Source organism: Halyomorpha halys, unplaced genomic scaffold (assembly GCF_000696795.3).
Source record: "Halyomorpha halys isolate HHAL.00 unplaced genomic scaffold, Hhal_1.1 Scaffold273.1, whole genome shotgun sequence".
Lineage (NCBI taxonomy): Eukaryota > Metazoa > Arthropoda > Insecta > Hemiptera > Pentatomidae > Halyomorpha > Halyomorpha halys.
In genome coordinates, this window is record NW_027106425.1 from 330,660 (window position 1) to 349,200 (window position 18,541).

Sequence of the window (18,541 nt, forward strand, 5' to 3'; positions counted from 1 at the left end):
ATGTACAGTTGTAAATAGCAATAAATAAATATTAAAAAAAAAAGTTATATAGATGAGAATAAAGAATTAGTTAAATTAATAATGGAGGGTATGAAAAAACAATATTGTAAAAGGAAAGAACAAGGGATAAGAAGAAATATATGGAGAATAGGGAATGAAGAAAGTAAGAAACATGAGAAAAAGGTTTAAATATTAATTAAATACTGTTTTAAATACTAATTGACTGGGTGCATCGCCAACTTACCTTATTCTCATAAAATTCATTAATACCCTCCTACTCGAATCACAGTAAATAGTTTCAAATATATCGTAATCAGTTTCAATATAAAGTAAATAAAAATGAAATAAATTAAATATAAACTTATAATATTAATGATAAAATAATATATCCACATTGTTTATATACATAGGCAGCTAAATGAATTAAATAATAAGAAAATAACAAAGGTAAAAAATTTAGATTAATCATCTTGATTATTTTTTTTTTAGCTTCAAGTGTTCGACGCTAACAAAGATGGGAGATTACAGTTGTCTGAGATGGCAAAGTAAGTACCTCAAATATCTTTGGTGAACTTAGCTTCCTTGCTCCTATTTAGAGAATATCAAAAACCTATGCCTTAATAACATCTTTTCACTTTCCTCCCATCATTTTTATTTTGTCGATTTATTTTTTAGATTGCTTCCGGTCAAAGAAAATTTCCTCACGAGACAGATTTTCAAGGTATGTCTAGACAATTCACGAAGTAAGCGAGGAATTACAAAACAGTAAATCAAAGCGTATTAAGACATATTTTGAGGGTTGCGGTCATGTTTCCAATATTGAATGATGATAATTTTTATTGTCACTAGTAACAGTAATAATTTTATTGGCGTTTTATGTATGATTTATAGGAGGTATAATCATTCAAAAGACAGTGACTAATTGCGTTTGATATAATTCCCCTCATTTCGTTCTTTCAAATGATTAATTTTGATAAAATGGTTTGTACTGGGAATTTGACAGTTAATAACATTGCTATCTGATTATTTTGAAGAATCAATTGAAATCAATTTCAGACGTTTGTAATTGACAAACATTTGCACAGAGTGTAAGAACTGCGATTGTAGAATAAGAGACAACAGTGGTGTAGCCAGGATTTTGTTTTGGGAAGGGATCCATTCAAGGGACTACTTTTCGTTCGTAATGCAAAAAATCATTATCGTATATGCTCTTTATCAACGCATATTTTTTATGTTTACGTGTATTTGTAAATACATAAAAAACTTGTATTTTTTAATTAGGAGTGGGGGGGAAGTCTGGACCTTCCTAAGCCCTCCTTTGGCTACGCCACTGAGAGACAAGATAGAATTTAAAAATTAAAATGACATCCCACTAGTATTATGATCGATCATTTGTACCAGTGTTTTCGAATGCTATACTGAAATTTATTTAAAGTACATAGTGTGTCTTTAGTTAGTAGTTTACTGTTTTTCTATGAATGCCATCTATTCTTATAAAATTATCTGTTTGTCTTCTTCTTTTGAATGATTTCGTTTTTCAATTTCCTAAAAAGCCATTTCGAAAAACTAATTAAATCATTTTTTATCTTAAACAATAATGATATTTTCTATATAATATTATAGCTCAGTAGTATCCGATTTATAATAATTGAGATTTTTCGAAATGACTATTTCTTCATTATAATTTATTTCATCTTTGTTTCACTTCTGGCTATAGATTCATCAATAATATAGATTTCATGAAAATGAAATTTATGAATCTAGAGTCAAATATAATATCTGTGTATGTTTTTTTTTTTTATTCTGAAAAATATTTAATTTTATTTTTTTTAAATATGGATTTTTTCTTGCACTTCTTTATAGAATCATTTCTGTCTTTTGCACCAAATATTTTAATCTGTCTTTTTCATCTTCGTCTATGTTAGGATATAACAACAGAAGTAAGTACACATTTAAAAAAGAAAAAAAATGATTTATTTTTTTTTTTTTTTTAGAATTCTTTCCTTTTTTTTTTGTGTGTGTATGTGTTATTTGGGGCATTCTTTCTTTTTGAAAACGCTCTCTTTATTTGCTTTTGCCACTTAGTTTATCTGATTTCTTCGCATGCCTTTATTCTTTTGTTGTTTCGCTGTATTTCACGTCTCTTGACATACTTCAGCTTTTTTTTGTATTTCATAATTTATCATTTCAAATTTACTATTATTATTTGATGATCTATTGACTCCAGACGAGTCAATTTTGTAAGTAGAATTAAATGACTTGAATTGCAATATTCGCCTATGTTAAGGTGCTTGATTTTGTTTCATATTTAAGGATAAGATGTGTGAATAAGAGTGAGAAAAAATATACGTGTTCACCCACATTCCTCACGCTTGATGTATGTGTTAATTGAGATTCATCAGTCTGGGACAATCTGATGAATTTGTGTCAGTTTTTTTTTGTAAAGTGAATATACTGTATATCGTATTCAAACTATTTCAAAAAGTTTTATATAACTTTTAATATTGTTACATCATCACTACAAAATGATGGAGTGGAATCGTCCTTCAGAAACGAAAATGTTATTATTAATACATCAATAAGCATTATCAATGTAATCGACAGTTATAGGAATTGTTTATAGACAATTTTCTTATTGATTGTGGTTCCATATCAAAATAGTATTATTATTAGATTTTTTTTTCTTATTTTATTCAGGGTGCGACAAAACTAACAAAAGAAGACATTGAGAAAGTTTTTGCTCTATATGATAGGGTAAGTTTTATTATTTTTGCTTATTAGTATTTTGAATTATATAATAGTTGAGTAAATTTATAATGTTTGTCATGAATAGTATTCAAATCTATCTAATATAGTTGGCCAGTCAGTTTATAGTGGAGTTAGGACAGTCGAAGTCTGAAGCGAGTCCATATTTGTATGTTCATATTTGATAATTTAATGTGAAAACGTTTTTAGGGACGGGTAAGTACAACTGGTACTCATAGTGCCAGTGGAGGACAGAAATGTCCACCCTAGGAATGAAAAAAAAAATATTTTACCAAAAAAACAGCATTGGTTCAACATGTTGTTCAAAATAAACATAAATTTGATTTTGAAAATGTCGAGGTCATTCATAAAGAAAATAATATTTTTAGAAGATAAATATTAGAATCAATTTACATCTCAAAAAATATAAATTATACTGCCAATTTCAATCAGATTCTAAGGGACTAAACCACCATTAATCAGAAATTTTGAGCAAAATAAATATGAAATTATTATATATATAAAAAAGTTATTAAATAGATAAATTTTCAAATCCTTAAATTGTACAAATGTATATATATAAAATAAATATACACTAATAAAAGTATGAATAGGTGAATAAATATGTGAAAAAATTAAAATAAAGAGGGGGGTATATGTATGTTAAAAAAATAAACATAAAATAAGAATATATTAATTATAGATTTTAAATATAAGCAAAATAATTAAAAATGAATGTTAATTAAATTATATTAAAAATGTACATTAATGATAAAAAAAGTTATTGTTATATGATAAGGTGATAACAGAGTCCTAACCTGTTAAAGGTAGGTTCTGTTTTTGAGTTGTAAATATAAATGAAAGAAGTGAAAGTGTTTTGTAAAAAAGTTTTAAATCTAGGATATCAATTTATTAAAAAAAAGTTATGTAAGTAAGAAATCTATTTAAAAGCAAAATTTTATGCAGTGATTATGATATTATTTTAATGATTAATTTATTTTAAAGATGTTACAAGGGCAATTAGTCTGCAATTTTGTGTTTTTAAAAAGCAATGACATCAATATTGAACGTATGGCCAAGAAAGTTTTCTTTTTAAATAGCTATATCTCGAGAACTATTAGACCTAAATAGCTGTTTTAGGGCTAATATTTCAGAAAATTTACTCTTCTTTAAATAATATTCTCTTAGATTTTCTATTGTTGTTGTTAGTTTTTAAGATATAGAGCCCCGAATGAAAAATTAATGTTTTTTAAGGTTTTGAAACAGCCGTCATATTTTATTCCCCCTACCTATACTTGGTAGACTCGTCAATTTTGACTAGTAGTTATACATAGTTTTCATTAAAGTAATCAAAAATTAGGATGAGATAACTGCCTTTTTTTCTTCCCAACTCTTGAACTATTATGTTTGACGCAGGTCATGGGCGTGCCTGAAGGGCCGAGAGGAGCAACTTCCCCCACCCCTAGAAATGAAAAATATTATTAATTTAATAATTTTTTTCAAGCAATTAATTGTAATAACTTATAAAACACTGTAATTATATATAATTTTCTTAAAGTCTGCTATCATTCACTTTTTCATGTTGAATTGTCACAACCATAACGACCATGGCTCGCCACTCCTGATCACGTTTTGATAATGAGTACGCCCATGACTCAGTTATACGTCATAAGGTTTGGAAATTTCGTTAGGGGGGAAGTGATAAAATAACTCTAACACTTATCTGAGGTATAACCCGACGATTATACCTCGTACAGTTAAACGATCCAGAGATTCTATGCTGAGGTTCATTTAATCTTAATTATCTCTTATGAAATATTTACTTTAAATGATTTTTTACTCATTATAATTTTACACATTACACTATTTGATAATGTTATGGTTCCGATGTAATTTACCCATCTTCAGAACGATACATTTCTTAAATAATATATTTTGTAACATATATGTGACGTCTCTGAGTCTAATCAAACCGTACATTATTTCGTTATATTAATTAAATTAATTATATGTAAATTAAAACTATTTTTTAAATAGAAATAACTTATTGGAATGCTCTTCGTTGTTATAACATCAGGGCTTATTCCGAATACTATTTAAACATTTTTTGTTTAATTTAGAAAATTCCTTTTTTATGAGGAAAAATTTTGATTCAATTCTTGATCAAGAAGTTTTAATTATTAGTTTTAATGTCAGGAGCAATACCCAATAACTATGAAAAAACCGGATCCCTATTTTACACGGTAACAGTTTTTTTTTAAGTTTTGTTTAAAACTCTCTAACCACTCAAACCCCCCAGTTTCTAATCTTTCTTCCTCTTCCATTCCTGACAATCCTCCGAAGCACCTGAAAAGAAGATGGCCACGCGACCAGCTAATGTAAAATGCCATTAGAGTGCTACCACTGGGTAGTTTCTCTACACGCCTGTAACACTCCAATTTAACTTAGATCAGATTTACTAAATGTATTATGATGTACAGTTGTAAATAGCAATAAATAAATATTTAAAAAAAAAAAAAGAAAATTCCACAAGTCACAACGAAGTCAGATGGAAGAATTAAGGGCTTGAGGAAGAGAGGAATTAAAATTAAATATAATAACACTGAACGTTCTCTATAACAAACTTATTCTCGAGAGATTTTTTCATAATTAGGTTAATACTGTACCAAGAATATTCGTCACTTGTGTTTACTTTATTTTTTTTGTTTGAGTGCGACTCTTCATATATTAATTAATAGATTGTTCTACTACAAATTTTACGATTTTAAAAGGAAAAAAATAATAAAATGAATAAATATTGGCATACATACGCCTATATGTGAATAATATGAGAAATTTAGTTCGAGCTACAAATTTAAAAACTATAGCCCCCAAAAAAAAAAATTCCAAAACGTGAAATTTTACACAAATATCACTACTATCAGTTAAACAATGTTTTAATTAAAATTTAATGTTTAATAAATTAATGTTATTTGAATACCCTTTCCATGTTTCGAATTTAAGATGCGAACAAAAGATGCAATTCCACAAAAATCCGGTCTGCAGTTATTAGTGAAAACAAAAACAAGTGAATATAGGACGACTTTTTATTTTTATTTATTTTTTGGTTTTTCTAGGTATTCTATATTTCTCTCACTTCCCACTTTTTAAAATGGATCGGGTTATTTCCTTCTCGGGTTTTTTTTCTTCCTACATCTGGCTAAACAAGAGGGAAAAAAAGGAAAGAACGGTCAGTTCGGACCAATAGAAAGAAATACCAGAAGTTTTGAATATAGTGTAAAATGAGCTAAGGAAGCAAGATGAGTCGATGTTTTGTTATAATTGAATAATAACTAAAGAAAATTTTGACGATTTCCTTTTGTGACAGACGACATTTTAAAAACCAACACTAATACGTCACGTGTAATTTTCCCCTAAAAAAGGTAAGATATTGAACTATTTACATATTATATTATTAATACACTTATTACTTCACATCATATTATTATTAAATAGTACTCCATTACCTAAATTTCAGGCGCATCCTTAAACATTGTATCTTAGAAGCAGGAGAATCATAAATGCACTTATGCACTCAATAAGGATACAATTACATGATTATATCTGATGTCTACATTAAGTATTTATCTTTATTATAAAAAACATTATATGGTTGTTCATTTTTTTATTAGTTAGACTTATTTTGAATTTATAATATTACTTACAAATATTAAAAGTAAATAGTACTTTTCAGAGTTTCGGCCTTATTTTGGCCATTTTTAAAGATTTCATAAGTTAATGTGAAAACAGTTGGGAGAATCAAATTTTTAATAAATTTTACTTTTAATTACACACTACCATGAGTTAGAGATTTGAGACTAATTTATATTGTGGCTGGGGTAAATGTATATATGATAGAAATGGCCATCTATAGACCCCAAACTTTGAAAAATGTAATATATAATGAGATATATATTTTGAAAAAATAATACCTCTTTATATTTTTTATTAATATTATAAAGAAAGCATTTAAAATTAAATTCGTGGTTACTCACAGCTACGCTTACACATTGACATCGAAGTAAATTATAACAACTTTCAAATCTCTAGTCACGTTATTTTTGTTGTTGTTGTTGTTGATTGTTGCTTAAAGGCGTAAAACCCTCTGGTCATCAACGCCTATGGCATGATAAAAGTAAAAAAAATAAAAAAATAATATAAAAATTTAAAAAAAAAATAATAAATAAATAAAAAACACAAAAAAATAAAAATCGAAGAGGAGTTATAATTTATAAAGAAGGCGATGTGCTTTTAAAAATTCAAACACTCGTGTAATTTTAGCTTCCTCATCTGCGAGAGCTTCGGATAAATTTGGGGTCAGTCCTATCCTATTTATTGTTGGCAAATAGTGAGTACACTCTTCAAAAATATGTCTTAAGAGTAGGGCGGAGCACCCAACAGATCTCTCGTAACAGATCTCTGGTAACTGATTATAAGGCATAGTTAAGTTTAGTTCGTTATTTTTTTTTCTTTTCATCCTAATTATCAATTCTGTAATTCTAATAATTAAATAAGGGGAAAAAATCCAATTCATTGTTTTATTTATGACTGCTCAATTTGTTTCCAAGTTTCAAATGACTGGTTCATATCAATATGTTGCGTTATTGCTATAGTTAATGTGTATAACATATAATAATTTTATATTTATTTTTTTAAGCTCACAATTTGTTTTATTTTTTTAAACTGTGGAACCCGATGCAAGAGAAGGCGATTTTGTAAATCTTTGCTTCCACGGTCGAGAAGAAAATCCTTTATTTTGATTAACTGTTTCAGAATTGTTTGACATCCACTCAAAAAAATATAATTATACCTGTTTTCTCCTTCATAATTTCCTAGCGAAGAAAAACGGCAAACTTTATTTCGATTCAGGTACTTAAATGCAGTTGGATAAGTATGTATTAAAGCTATAACAACTCATCCGTTTCTTAATTTTTTCTAGATAGTTTGGAGTCAACACTGGATTAGCTTCAAAGGACTTAATCTTCCAACAACAAAAAAAAATAACTAAAATCAATTTTAAATTATTGATTTTTATATATTAAAAGACCTTGCATTATTTGTATGTAATTACTATAATATTTAACCATCTGCAAATAAAAAATAAAATTACAAATAAATTTATGCACTTTCTTTCTGTATATTAATCCTCTTAAATAAATTTAAAAACTTGTTTTAATACTGCTTACAAGTTTGTTCGAAAATTATTTATTTGATTAAACGATTAAAGGGATTTCTGGGTCGTTCTTCTACATATGCTTCAAGAGAAGGACTCTTGGAATTAGTAAATTTTGATTAGTTAAATATATTTTTAATCATCAGTTTTTTTTTAATTTTAATTTTTAAAAATAGGAAAAAAAATTATATAATGCATGAATAGCCTAAAGAGTTGATGCATTGCCTTAGCAACTTCGCGACTGCAGCGGCTTCGAAGCAGACCTGGGGAGGTTGACTTTTATTTCGTGGTGTCTCCACGGAATAAAACCTTGACCTTCCCCCACCTTGGTTAGAATATGTTGGTTGGTTACCTTTGATAACTCTCCTATATTTCAGAAATGATCAATTAAAAAAATTATAGGTCTAATAAGAGGGAAAAGATGTACATATATTTTAGAAATAATATTTTGAAGAAGTTTATCGTTCTGAAGATTATATTATATAGGTCAATATCACAAATAAAATATATCGATGGACGGTTTTGCGTACATTACCTAATGAAATTATCTGAATACTTTAAGTTGTTCCGGACTGTTAATTCCATTGATATGATATCCTAATATTAGTTTTTGGTATTGAAATACGGCCTTACATACGACTAGAGCAAGTCTTATTTAAAATCAATTAAATTAATTATAGTTTTTTTGATCTGGAATTTTATTCATGTTTGATTTATGTAGAACTATGAAATATATTGGGCGTTTAAGAGTACTAACTGAATATATGAACTAAGGATTCCAAAACAAGTTAAAAATTCTATATAAAGTTATGTCCGTTAACGCTTTCTTTAAAAGACATTCACGTATAAATATTTTCATTGTTATAAATTATTTAGGTTATAATAAAAAAGAACCTTAACACATGGAGGAGAAGAACTAACAATGAACTGGTCGCAGAGACAGGTCAGTCAATATCTTGTGATATGAAGGCAAGGAGGTTAAGATGAGTGGAACGGTGTGGCTCGAAGCAATCCATCCGCCTCTAGAAAGCGATGAATGCCAGTATAGTTGGCAAGAGACCACATGGAAGGGCCAAAACCAGATAGATACACAGAATAAACAAAGATGTGAAAGAGTGGACTGGAAAACAGTAGCCCATGACAGGCAGGCGTGGAGAAGGCTGGTTCGGGCGGCCAAAGACCTACAAGGTGTCAACCGAAAACAAAATTTCAAGGACCACTCAGTAATAAAATTTAAATTACATTTCTTTTATTTGTCCTGATCCTAGCGATAAGCCTATATTGTTATCAGATATATCCGAAGGACTTCTTAGTGCTAATAAATAACTGCGAAATGCTATCTAAGAACAATTTCCATTAACGTCGATGCGCTTATGTCAAACGCACAGCCATAAGTGCGAAAAAAATCTCTGAAGATCTCCCGATTTCAAGCTTTAATTAAGTAGTCTACGGGCTGGAGAACCGTAGATACATGCCGAAATTGGACCAAGAGTGAACCACCTCCCACTCCCAATAGTACAAGAGCCCAAGAGGAGAAAAAAGGCAGTTAACTCACCCCAATTTTTGATTCCTTTAATGAAAACTATGTATAATTAATAGTCAAAATTGATGAGTCTGCCAAGTATAGGTAGGGGGAATAAAAAATGGCGGCTGTTTCAACACGATAAAAAAAATTCATTCGGAGCTCTATATTTTAAAAAATAGGAACAACACAAGAAGACCTAAGAGAACTTCATTTAAAGAAGATTAAATTTTCTAAAATATGAGCCCTAATAGAGTTATTTACGTTAAATAGTTTTCGAGATATAGCTTTTTAAAAAGCAACATTTCATAAACATGTTGTATTGGACGTACTGAAAGACCAGTAGTTAGTGAATTTATATTGAAAAATCTATATCTCAAAAACTAATTGACATACAGATATCTATTAACACTCAAATTAAAGCTAGTTTAATGAGAAATAAATTATTTTAAGATGTTTATCTTCGTAGGAAAAATAGTTTACATGAAATTTGCTAAAATAAATTGATTTATAGTTGTTTGGACAAATTTTCATTTGCCAAATTTATATTCATATGTGAATATCATAAGAACTTCTACCTCTACGAAGATAAGTGTCATAAACTACTTTATAGTAAGTTGAATTTCCTTTATTTTGAGTGTTGGCAGAAGTACGTCTTATGAATCTAGAGATATATTTTTTCAAATATCCAACATTTTATACGAACAACTAACATTTTGGGAGTTTATTTTGTCAAATATCATAAATCTACTACTCCTTCAAAGATAAACATTATTAACTATTTTGTAGTAAATTTAACTAGCTTTGATTTGAGCGCTGGCAAACATCTGTACCTATAATGATTTCTGAAATGAAGTTTTTCATAAATCAAACTTATTGTCCGAAGAACTATAAATCAATTTATTTTAGAAAATAGCATGAAAACTACTATTCCTACGAAGGTAAAGGTCATAAACTTATTTATAGACCATTAAACTAACTTTAATTTGAGTGCTAATAGACATCTGTACGTCACATAGTTTCTGAGATATAGATTTCTCAAAATAAATTAGCTAACTACTAATCTTTCATAAGATTTTTAAGAAAGTTTGCTTTTTAAAAAGCTATATCTCGGGAACTATTCGACGTAAATAGCTCTTTTAGGGCTAATATTTCAGAAAAGTTGTTCTTCTATAAATAATGTTCTCTTAGATTTTCTAGTGCTGTTGGTTGTTTTTAAGATATAGAGCTCCGAATGAAAAATTAAACAAAGCATTAATGAACATAACTTCCTAGAAAGTTTTCTTATTTTGAGATCCTCAGTTCATATTTTCATTTAGGACGTTTAACCCTAAACACACTATATGATTAAAAATGACAGGTTTACTTGTATAGTTGTTGGCATGCCAAATAAAAATTATTTTTAAAGAGTATAATTATTGATTTTCATTGATACGTTCTGTAGATTTTTATCATAAAATACCAAATTTGGTGGTATCACTCAGTAAGGGGCAAAGTTACGACTATTCAGTGACATTGGTTTCATACTCTGTTATAACAGGTTTAAGTAGTAGAAATTATGTATTTGCTATTTTTACAATTCGATGTGTGCTGTGATATCCTTGCTATAAGTGTTTTATTTATTTATTTTTTTGGAATTTTCCGTAATGTATACTTTATCACAGTTTTCGCATCTAAGGGTCTTGTTTCATAATTAAATACAAACAATACTAATTCTCTTATAGTGTCACTGACTCCTACAATTCTTGCTTGTACTTTTTAATTCCTTAATAGTTATCTTCAGTATAAAAAATAAAAAGTATTTGCGTTCGTACTTCGTTGTATTTATAAACTAATAATATTAAACTTTATTTTATGAAATCTCAGATTTTACAATATGTTATCTTTTGTTTCACCATCTTGTCTGATTTATCTTCCATATTTCTTATATGATTTTATTGTGTGTTGTTATAATACGATCGGAATTTTAGTATTTGTTTGATCATATGTAAAATTATAATTTATGTATTTATTTTTTTAATTAATAATTTTATTCAGATACATAGGTACTCTTCATATACCCCAAAAGGTTCTTTGTACTACTTACTGTTGTATATTAAAAAATATATTTAGGTAAATAATTGTATATGATTAAATAATTTAATATTTTTTATTTTTGTGTTGATTTTTTCTGGAAACAACAACTTATAAAATTATTTATAAACTATTTGTATTTTAACAAACATCTGATAGATGATATTAACCATCAATTAATTAGTAACGAAATTAACGCTGCGTTAGCTAATTTTTTGTATTCGATATTTTTTATTGTATTTTATCTGTTTGTATTTATGAAAGAAGGAATTAAGTTTTCGAGTAAGAATTGACTGAGCAGGAACTTAAAAAATCTCGAGTACAAAAAACATATACCTTATTATAAAATGGTGGAGATACATGTAATTTTGATAGAAATATTTTTTAATATAACTTTAATTTTTTTTTTTTAACTAACTAATAACTTTTTTGTAACTCTTAATTATTTATTATTGTCCTAAACCATTTTTGTATCATCATATTTGTATTTGCTAATAATACAAAATAAAACATTGAATAACTTGAATTAGTAAATAATTGTCGAGAAACATACTTGTAAGCCAAATGCTCACGTTGGATCTATCTCACCAAAGGTTATATAAGTTAATAATCATATATATATTAGGAATAATATAATATATCAAGTAAATATAAATTTTAAGGGTAAATTATGTAAAATACTACTGTTAAAGGTTAATGGCAATATTGTTTTCACCACGCGAATATCACTAATTTTCCCTTCTACTTTTTGCTTTTCTTCTCTCCCAGTATCTTCTCATCATTTCTGCGTGCCTTTGCTTCCTCTCTTCCGACCTCGCAGTACTCTTCCATTTTCATTATTTGCTGCAAGAATATTGATTTCTTTCAATTGTTTCCCGTATTGTTCTCTATTCAGACAGTCTTTGTTATTTTCAATTTTTTTTGTTTCCTCTCTCATTTGCTTCACGTATCTTCCTACGCTCTTGTATTCACGGATTCTGTCAAAGAGTTTCTTGTTTAGTCTGCTTTGGTCCATTCTCATCATGTGCCCGTAGAATTTCAGCCTTCTGATTCTTATTTCGGTTCCCAGGTCATTTATTTCCCTGTAGATTACCTGGTTGGGTCTTTACCTGTAGCCTTCCTGTGTTTTCTTGGGCCCATAGATTCTCTTCTGGGTCCTTTTCTCTATTTTCAGTCATTTTTCCAGGCTAGGGAGACGTCTCCATACCGTATAAAATTATTGGTGCTATAACCGTGTTGTAATGTCTTATTTTATAAACTTCATGATTTTCTCCTTTATGCTCTCCTTCTCCAAACCGTTATTGCGTACTATCTCTCCCAGAAATTTAAATTTCTTTGTCTCTGTTATCTGTCTATATTTCGTCTCTATTACTTCTTTGCCGTAGTTTTTTTCAGTTGTCATAAATTCTGTCTTTTCGTAGTAGACTTGAAGGCGTACTTTTTCCGCTATTTCTTTCAGGGTATTTATTTCACTAATTGCCTCTTCCTCTAGGCCATATTTTTATTATATATAATTGGATAATAATATTTTCCAATCTTAAAATAAAATCTATAGTGTAAATTTTATTAAAATAATACATCTAGATCTACTTGATTAAGTATACAAGATGATTTATGATGAACTTGAAATATTTATTTTTTTATATAATAATCCATCTTGTTCAGATTTGTACGAATATATGTATGTTCAGATTATACATTTGTATAAATGCATGTATGTTCAGATTATACAATTGTTATTGCCCAGATAATGGAACATGATTTTGATGTTTTTATCTGACAGGATAACAATGGGACGATAGAAAATGAAGAACTAAGAGGATTTCTTAAAGATTTACTAGAACTCGTCAAGAAGGTAAATATATTTGAATTTATTATATTATTTTTCAACTCATTAGCTTTACTTGCCAATGAACAAACTTTAGACACATGTTTTCAGCCATTACTTGTTGAAGATTTGTTCATTGGTAGATGTCATTGGAATTTCTTCCTAGTCTTTGTAAAGACTAGGGAATGAATCTAGTGCCTAAACCATTCTAAAATTTAAATTACTTAATTACTTTAGTAATTAAATTTAATAATTATTTTATTATTTAGTTGATTAATCACAATATATAATTAATTAATGAAAATATATAATTACGTACAAGAAAATATACAATTTTGTTCAATAAAATACATAATTATATAACCAATTAATTATAATTATAATTATTTTTCAGTATTAAATTGGGAGCTAGTATTGGTTTTATTATTTTATAAAACAAACCCATGGCGTTTATAAAATTTATTTTCAGGCATTACAAAAACGACTTTTTTTTAAGCAGTTTAGATCAATGGACCTAATAAGATTTGATGGCGTACATCGCGTTACGCCATGGCACCAATTGTAGGAACGCACAGTGGGACGAAAATAACAAACGCCGGTTATAACTTTCAGAGAGATAACCCTGGAACTTTCAAACTTTCTACTTATCGCAGTCTTCCTTTCCGAGTTTAATTTCTCGAAAATGATAATTATAAAATAAATTATAACTCACAGAACGTATTAAGATTATTCTTTCATATAAGCCATATTTCTTTTATATATAATAAGTAACGGAAACATCTTCTGAGGACCTCTGAGAGCAAATAATCAAGTCTTGTAAAATTTTGAGTGTGTGTATGTTTGCGTGCGACCATGTGTGAGACCCTAGCTCAAAAATGACACATTGTAAAAAAGTTTTACGTTGAAATCCAACAACCAGAAGTGCCTCTTAAGAAAATCAATTTTAAATTTTTTATTTTTGGATTTCCATAAACACAGTTCTAACGATTTTAACGAAACTTGGTAGATCATTGTTCGGTTAAGTGATCTTTAATGCTATACTGAGTTTATAATATTTAAATAATCCAACAGGGCTTAAATGACAAATTTTTAAAAAAATCTTCCTTTAAAGTACCTTCAATTTCGCTTATTTGAAATTAAGAACCAGTTCTCATTGTTAACAATAATGAGAAATGATTAAATCAAAAATATTTAAGATTTTGAAAAATAATTAAAGGAGAAAAAAAAAAAGAAAAAAAAAGAGACTGGAGTTCTGAAAATCAATTTCTATCGCATTTAGGTAGCCCTGTATCGTCATCTTTTTATAGACTGCTGTTAGTTGAGTAGTATGGCTGGAAAAGTTTTTATTAGTTTTTTCACCTTGAAAAAACCTAAAATACGTTTTTTTTATAGTAAGTAAAAGTTGTTTGATCGCGCCCTGCTCCAAATTTTTTAGAAAACTTTAATTTATAGTAAATTAAACAAAAGTTAATTCCCTACGTTTTGGTACTCTCAAAAGGCGGGTCGAGACAAGGAAGAAATCTCGGTGGAATATTTAAAGGAAATTCTGAAAATTGGTTTATTTTTTTATTAGGGTGCTTATCAGGAATTTTTTGGGGAGAATAAAAAACTTGGAACTAACAAATTTTTATTTTTACTTGGGCGTCTTATGATTTCGAATTTACTCATTTTGAAACCGAACGTGCAAAGAAAACGATTAGAATTATAATAATAATAATGTGTAATATTCTCTTGTTTAATTTAATATAGTAGAAACTGTTGGATAATGCATGGTTTTCAAGTAATGATTAAAAAAAAAGGGAACACAATTTTTTTTCTAGATTTTTTATTTTATTTTAGGAGGTAAAGTTGTAATTCGCAATAAGCACCCTAAAAAAAATATGACCTAAATCAAACAGTTCCTAACTAATAGTGCTGTAATGGTCAAATCAGTACTTACATCTATTGACCATCGAAACTTCACTGAATTCTATTTAGTCTGTTCCAAAGTTGGCAGCTTTGTGCAGCTACATGTCTTATTCTCATCTATATCCTTACTGCCCTGTTCTTGCTAACTTAAAACTTTATAAGTTATAAATTTATAAGTTATAGACTTAAATTTATAAGTATTAATATAAGTCTATATTAGGAATAACAACGTTGGTGCTGTGAGATATATTTTAAAATGATGTAAAACTTTATATACCAATATCCGTAAATTTTTATTTGTCTAGAATGAAGTCTTAAAAATTGGATTTTTACCGTTTTATTAAGGTTTTGTCACATCTTGAAACGTCACAAACATCCGTATTTGAAAAGTTCAAGAGTAATTGGGTATTTTAAAACACAGGCTTAATGAAATCACTAAAAAAAAATAATGAAAGTTTGCTTGTTTTTTTTTTCTGGTTTGTATTAACCAATTTGTTTGAGAAAGATGCCCCCCTCATATTTGAATAGATATTCACGATGCCATCTAGTGGCAGATATAAGAAGTAGTAGGCTTGGGTTACCGTTTTAGTCTCTACAAAAAATAGAAGAATGAAAACCATCTAAAGAGCCACATCGTAATTTGGCTGAGATCCATAATGCACCATGAGTACATAAACTACACCTCACTCAGGCAGAGGGACGGATGGCAGGATGAAAGAGGGAAGGAAGCATAATTGAAGAAAAAGATAAAGCAAATCTCACAGAATAACCATCAAGTAACCTACAATATATATTATTTTATGTAATATCATGTAACACAATAATCAAAATTAAATACTAAACCTAATGTACAACTGCCATATAACCATGTGTATTAATTAAATCAAGAATAGAGGTTTATCTCCCTATATTTGATTTTTCATTTATTTAAAGTTCATCAAATACAGTTCACTCCATTTATTCAAAACAGCGATACCATTAACATACAATTAATTAGGATAATATCCCTCAATTTTTACTCCAGGGAATATCTAAATTAAAGTCTTCACGTCTTCAAGTTGGTTGAAGAAAATTTCAGAGGTGTATAGACTGACATATTCCAATTCTCAGTATTCAACATTAAGTTAGGAGAATTTAATTGACTTAGATTAATAGTGCATGAACTGTTATCTTGGATAATTGAAGGGATGAGAGGGTTAGGGTGTTATTTTAAAAACATAAATCTGAGAACAATTTAATCTAATGTTTCTTTATTTATATTTTGGACAGTAAAATCCAAATATCTTCTAAAAACGACCACAATTTAAGGTTTAAAAAAATTACACAAGGTTTAATGAACAATGATTTAAAATGTTCTTCAAATAAAAATTTCTATTTTTCCAAAAATTCTAAAGGACACATTTACCCCCTCATGTCTTCAATTGGTTTTTAATAAATTTTGTATCTGTATTATACCACAAATTAACCGACAGTTCCCAGAAGATCTGGGCAGCAATAAAATCCTTCCTGGTCCTATTTATATACCAATACATGAGAGACTTACTACAGGATGAGGTGGAATGTCTTCAGATACACAAAAAGAGCTTGGGGCGTTGAAAAATGAAAATTAGATTGTGCCTAAGCAACGAATGTACAGCCTATTGTATAAGAAAATAGAGGCGAATTTGTTCTTAGTCGGATAAATAGAATTGTAAATACATTCCAACAAGATTAATGTATTCAATGTTTGTATTGGCTTGCTTTCAAACTGACCTAAATCCATTTGATTGTGGAATCAACTTCAAAGGTTTTCAGAATAGGATTTCCTTTCACAGTTAAGGATGATTGAAAATCTTATAAAGAACCATTCAGTCGTCTTCAAGCAGACATTATTTCAATTAATAATATTACTATTTAATTTAAACAAATTAATTTTTTTTATTTGTTTCTTTTAAAAATACAATAGCTAATTTCATTTTAAACATAAACATTAATAAAGAAAACTTACATTTTATTTTTGTTGTATTTCCAATCTTAATTTTATATGAATCCTATCAAATTACTTTTACCCTACGTCGTAAACCTACTGACTGTCCCACAATATACTTCAAAAATGTTGCCCTTACACCTGTTGAACAGATCCGCTAGCTTGGACTACATCTGGATAAACGACTAACCTGGAATCCTCACACAAGACTGAAAAGACAGGAAACTGCACGTCGATTTCGACTATTACAGCACCTACTAGACAAACGGTCCAAACTTCCAATTCATTACATGACCATTATAAGGCCTATCTGGACATACAGCGTTGAGTTCTGGGGATCCACTAAACCTTCGAATTCCTCTCGTATCCAATCTTTACAATCCAAAATCCTTCGTAAAATCCTAGATGCTCCCTACTTTGTCACAAATAAAATCATCCACAAAGACCTCAATGTTCCATTTGTAACCGATCTAGCCCGAACCAGATATCAATCCTTCCATTACAAACTCCCTAAACACTCAAACCCATTAGCTTCTAATCTTGCTTCCTCTTTTATTCCGGACAATCCTCCGAGGCGTCTGAAAAGAAGATGGCCTCGAGACCTTATATTGTAAAAATGTTTTTAGAGTACTATCATTGGGTAGTTTCTCTACATGAAATATTTTTTATTAAATTATTGCATTATAAAAATTTCTACATTGTGTACAAGAATTATAAAAGATTTATTTTTTTTCCTATTTATTATTTATTATTTCTTCCCTTACACATTTTTTTCCAGATTTTGATCATTCTTTAAATTTTTCAAATGTTTCAATTTTACAAAATCTTCTCTCATTTTTTTCCATCACTCATACAAAGAAATTTAAGTTAAAGTATAAAAGAATATATAACCTTTTCTAATATAGTATATACATATATATACTAATAAGTCACCAATTAGTAAGTTATTTATTCGTCCTATTAGGTTGTTACAAAAATCACGGAGAGCTTCTGTAAATTTTTATATTTTAGGTAATTTATAGTTTATTACCTGGTACGGAACTAAAGTTATATTAATTATACCAGCAGCCATGTTGTGCGGGTATTGTAGGACTGTGGTGCCGCACGGTTTGGTCACTTTTTTCTAATCGGAGCTAGCAAAATAATTTTATGTGGTAAGATTTCAGTTTAGGAATTCTAAAGCTATTTTATGATTCATGTAACCATATACTTATGATTTCAAGTAATAGTTACAACTGTTATTAAAAGATTTTGAACGTATTTTAAGCACATGATAAAAATTTAAGA

The 18,541-nt window shown here is 28.5% G+C and overlaps 1 protein-coding gene across 2 annotated transcripts in view; it reads left to right on the plus strand.

Annotated features, from left to right (window-relative positions):
• Cbp53E (Calbindin 53E) overlaps positions 1 to 18,541 on the plus strand; it is a 60,567-nt gene that overhangs the window by 35,756 nt on the left and 6,270 nt on the right. The window contains exons 8-12 of one of the 2 annotated variants that reach the window (XM_067044794.1): positions 490 to 545; positions 676 to 721; positions 1,926 to 1,940; positions 2,698 to 2,754; positions 13,336 to 13,407. In XM_067044794.1, the coding sequence (XP_066900895.1) occupies positions 490 to 545; positions 676 to 721; positions 1,926 to 1,940; positions 2,698 to 2,754; positions 13,336 to 13,407 (246 nt within the window). The remainder of the gene's footprint in view (positions 1 to 489; positions 546 to 675; positions 722 to 1,925; positions 1,941 to 2,697; positions 2,755 to 13,335; positions 13,408 to 18,541) is intronic. The other variant, XM_067044795.1, reaches the window with a different exon arrangement.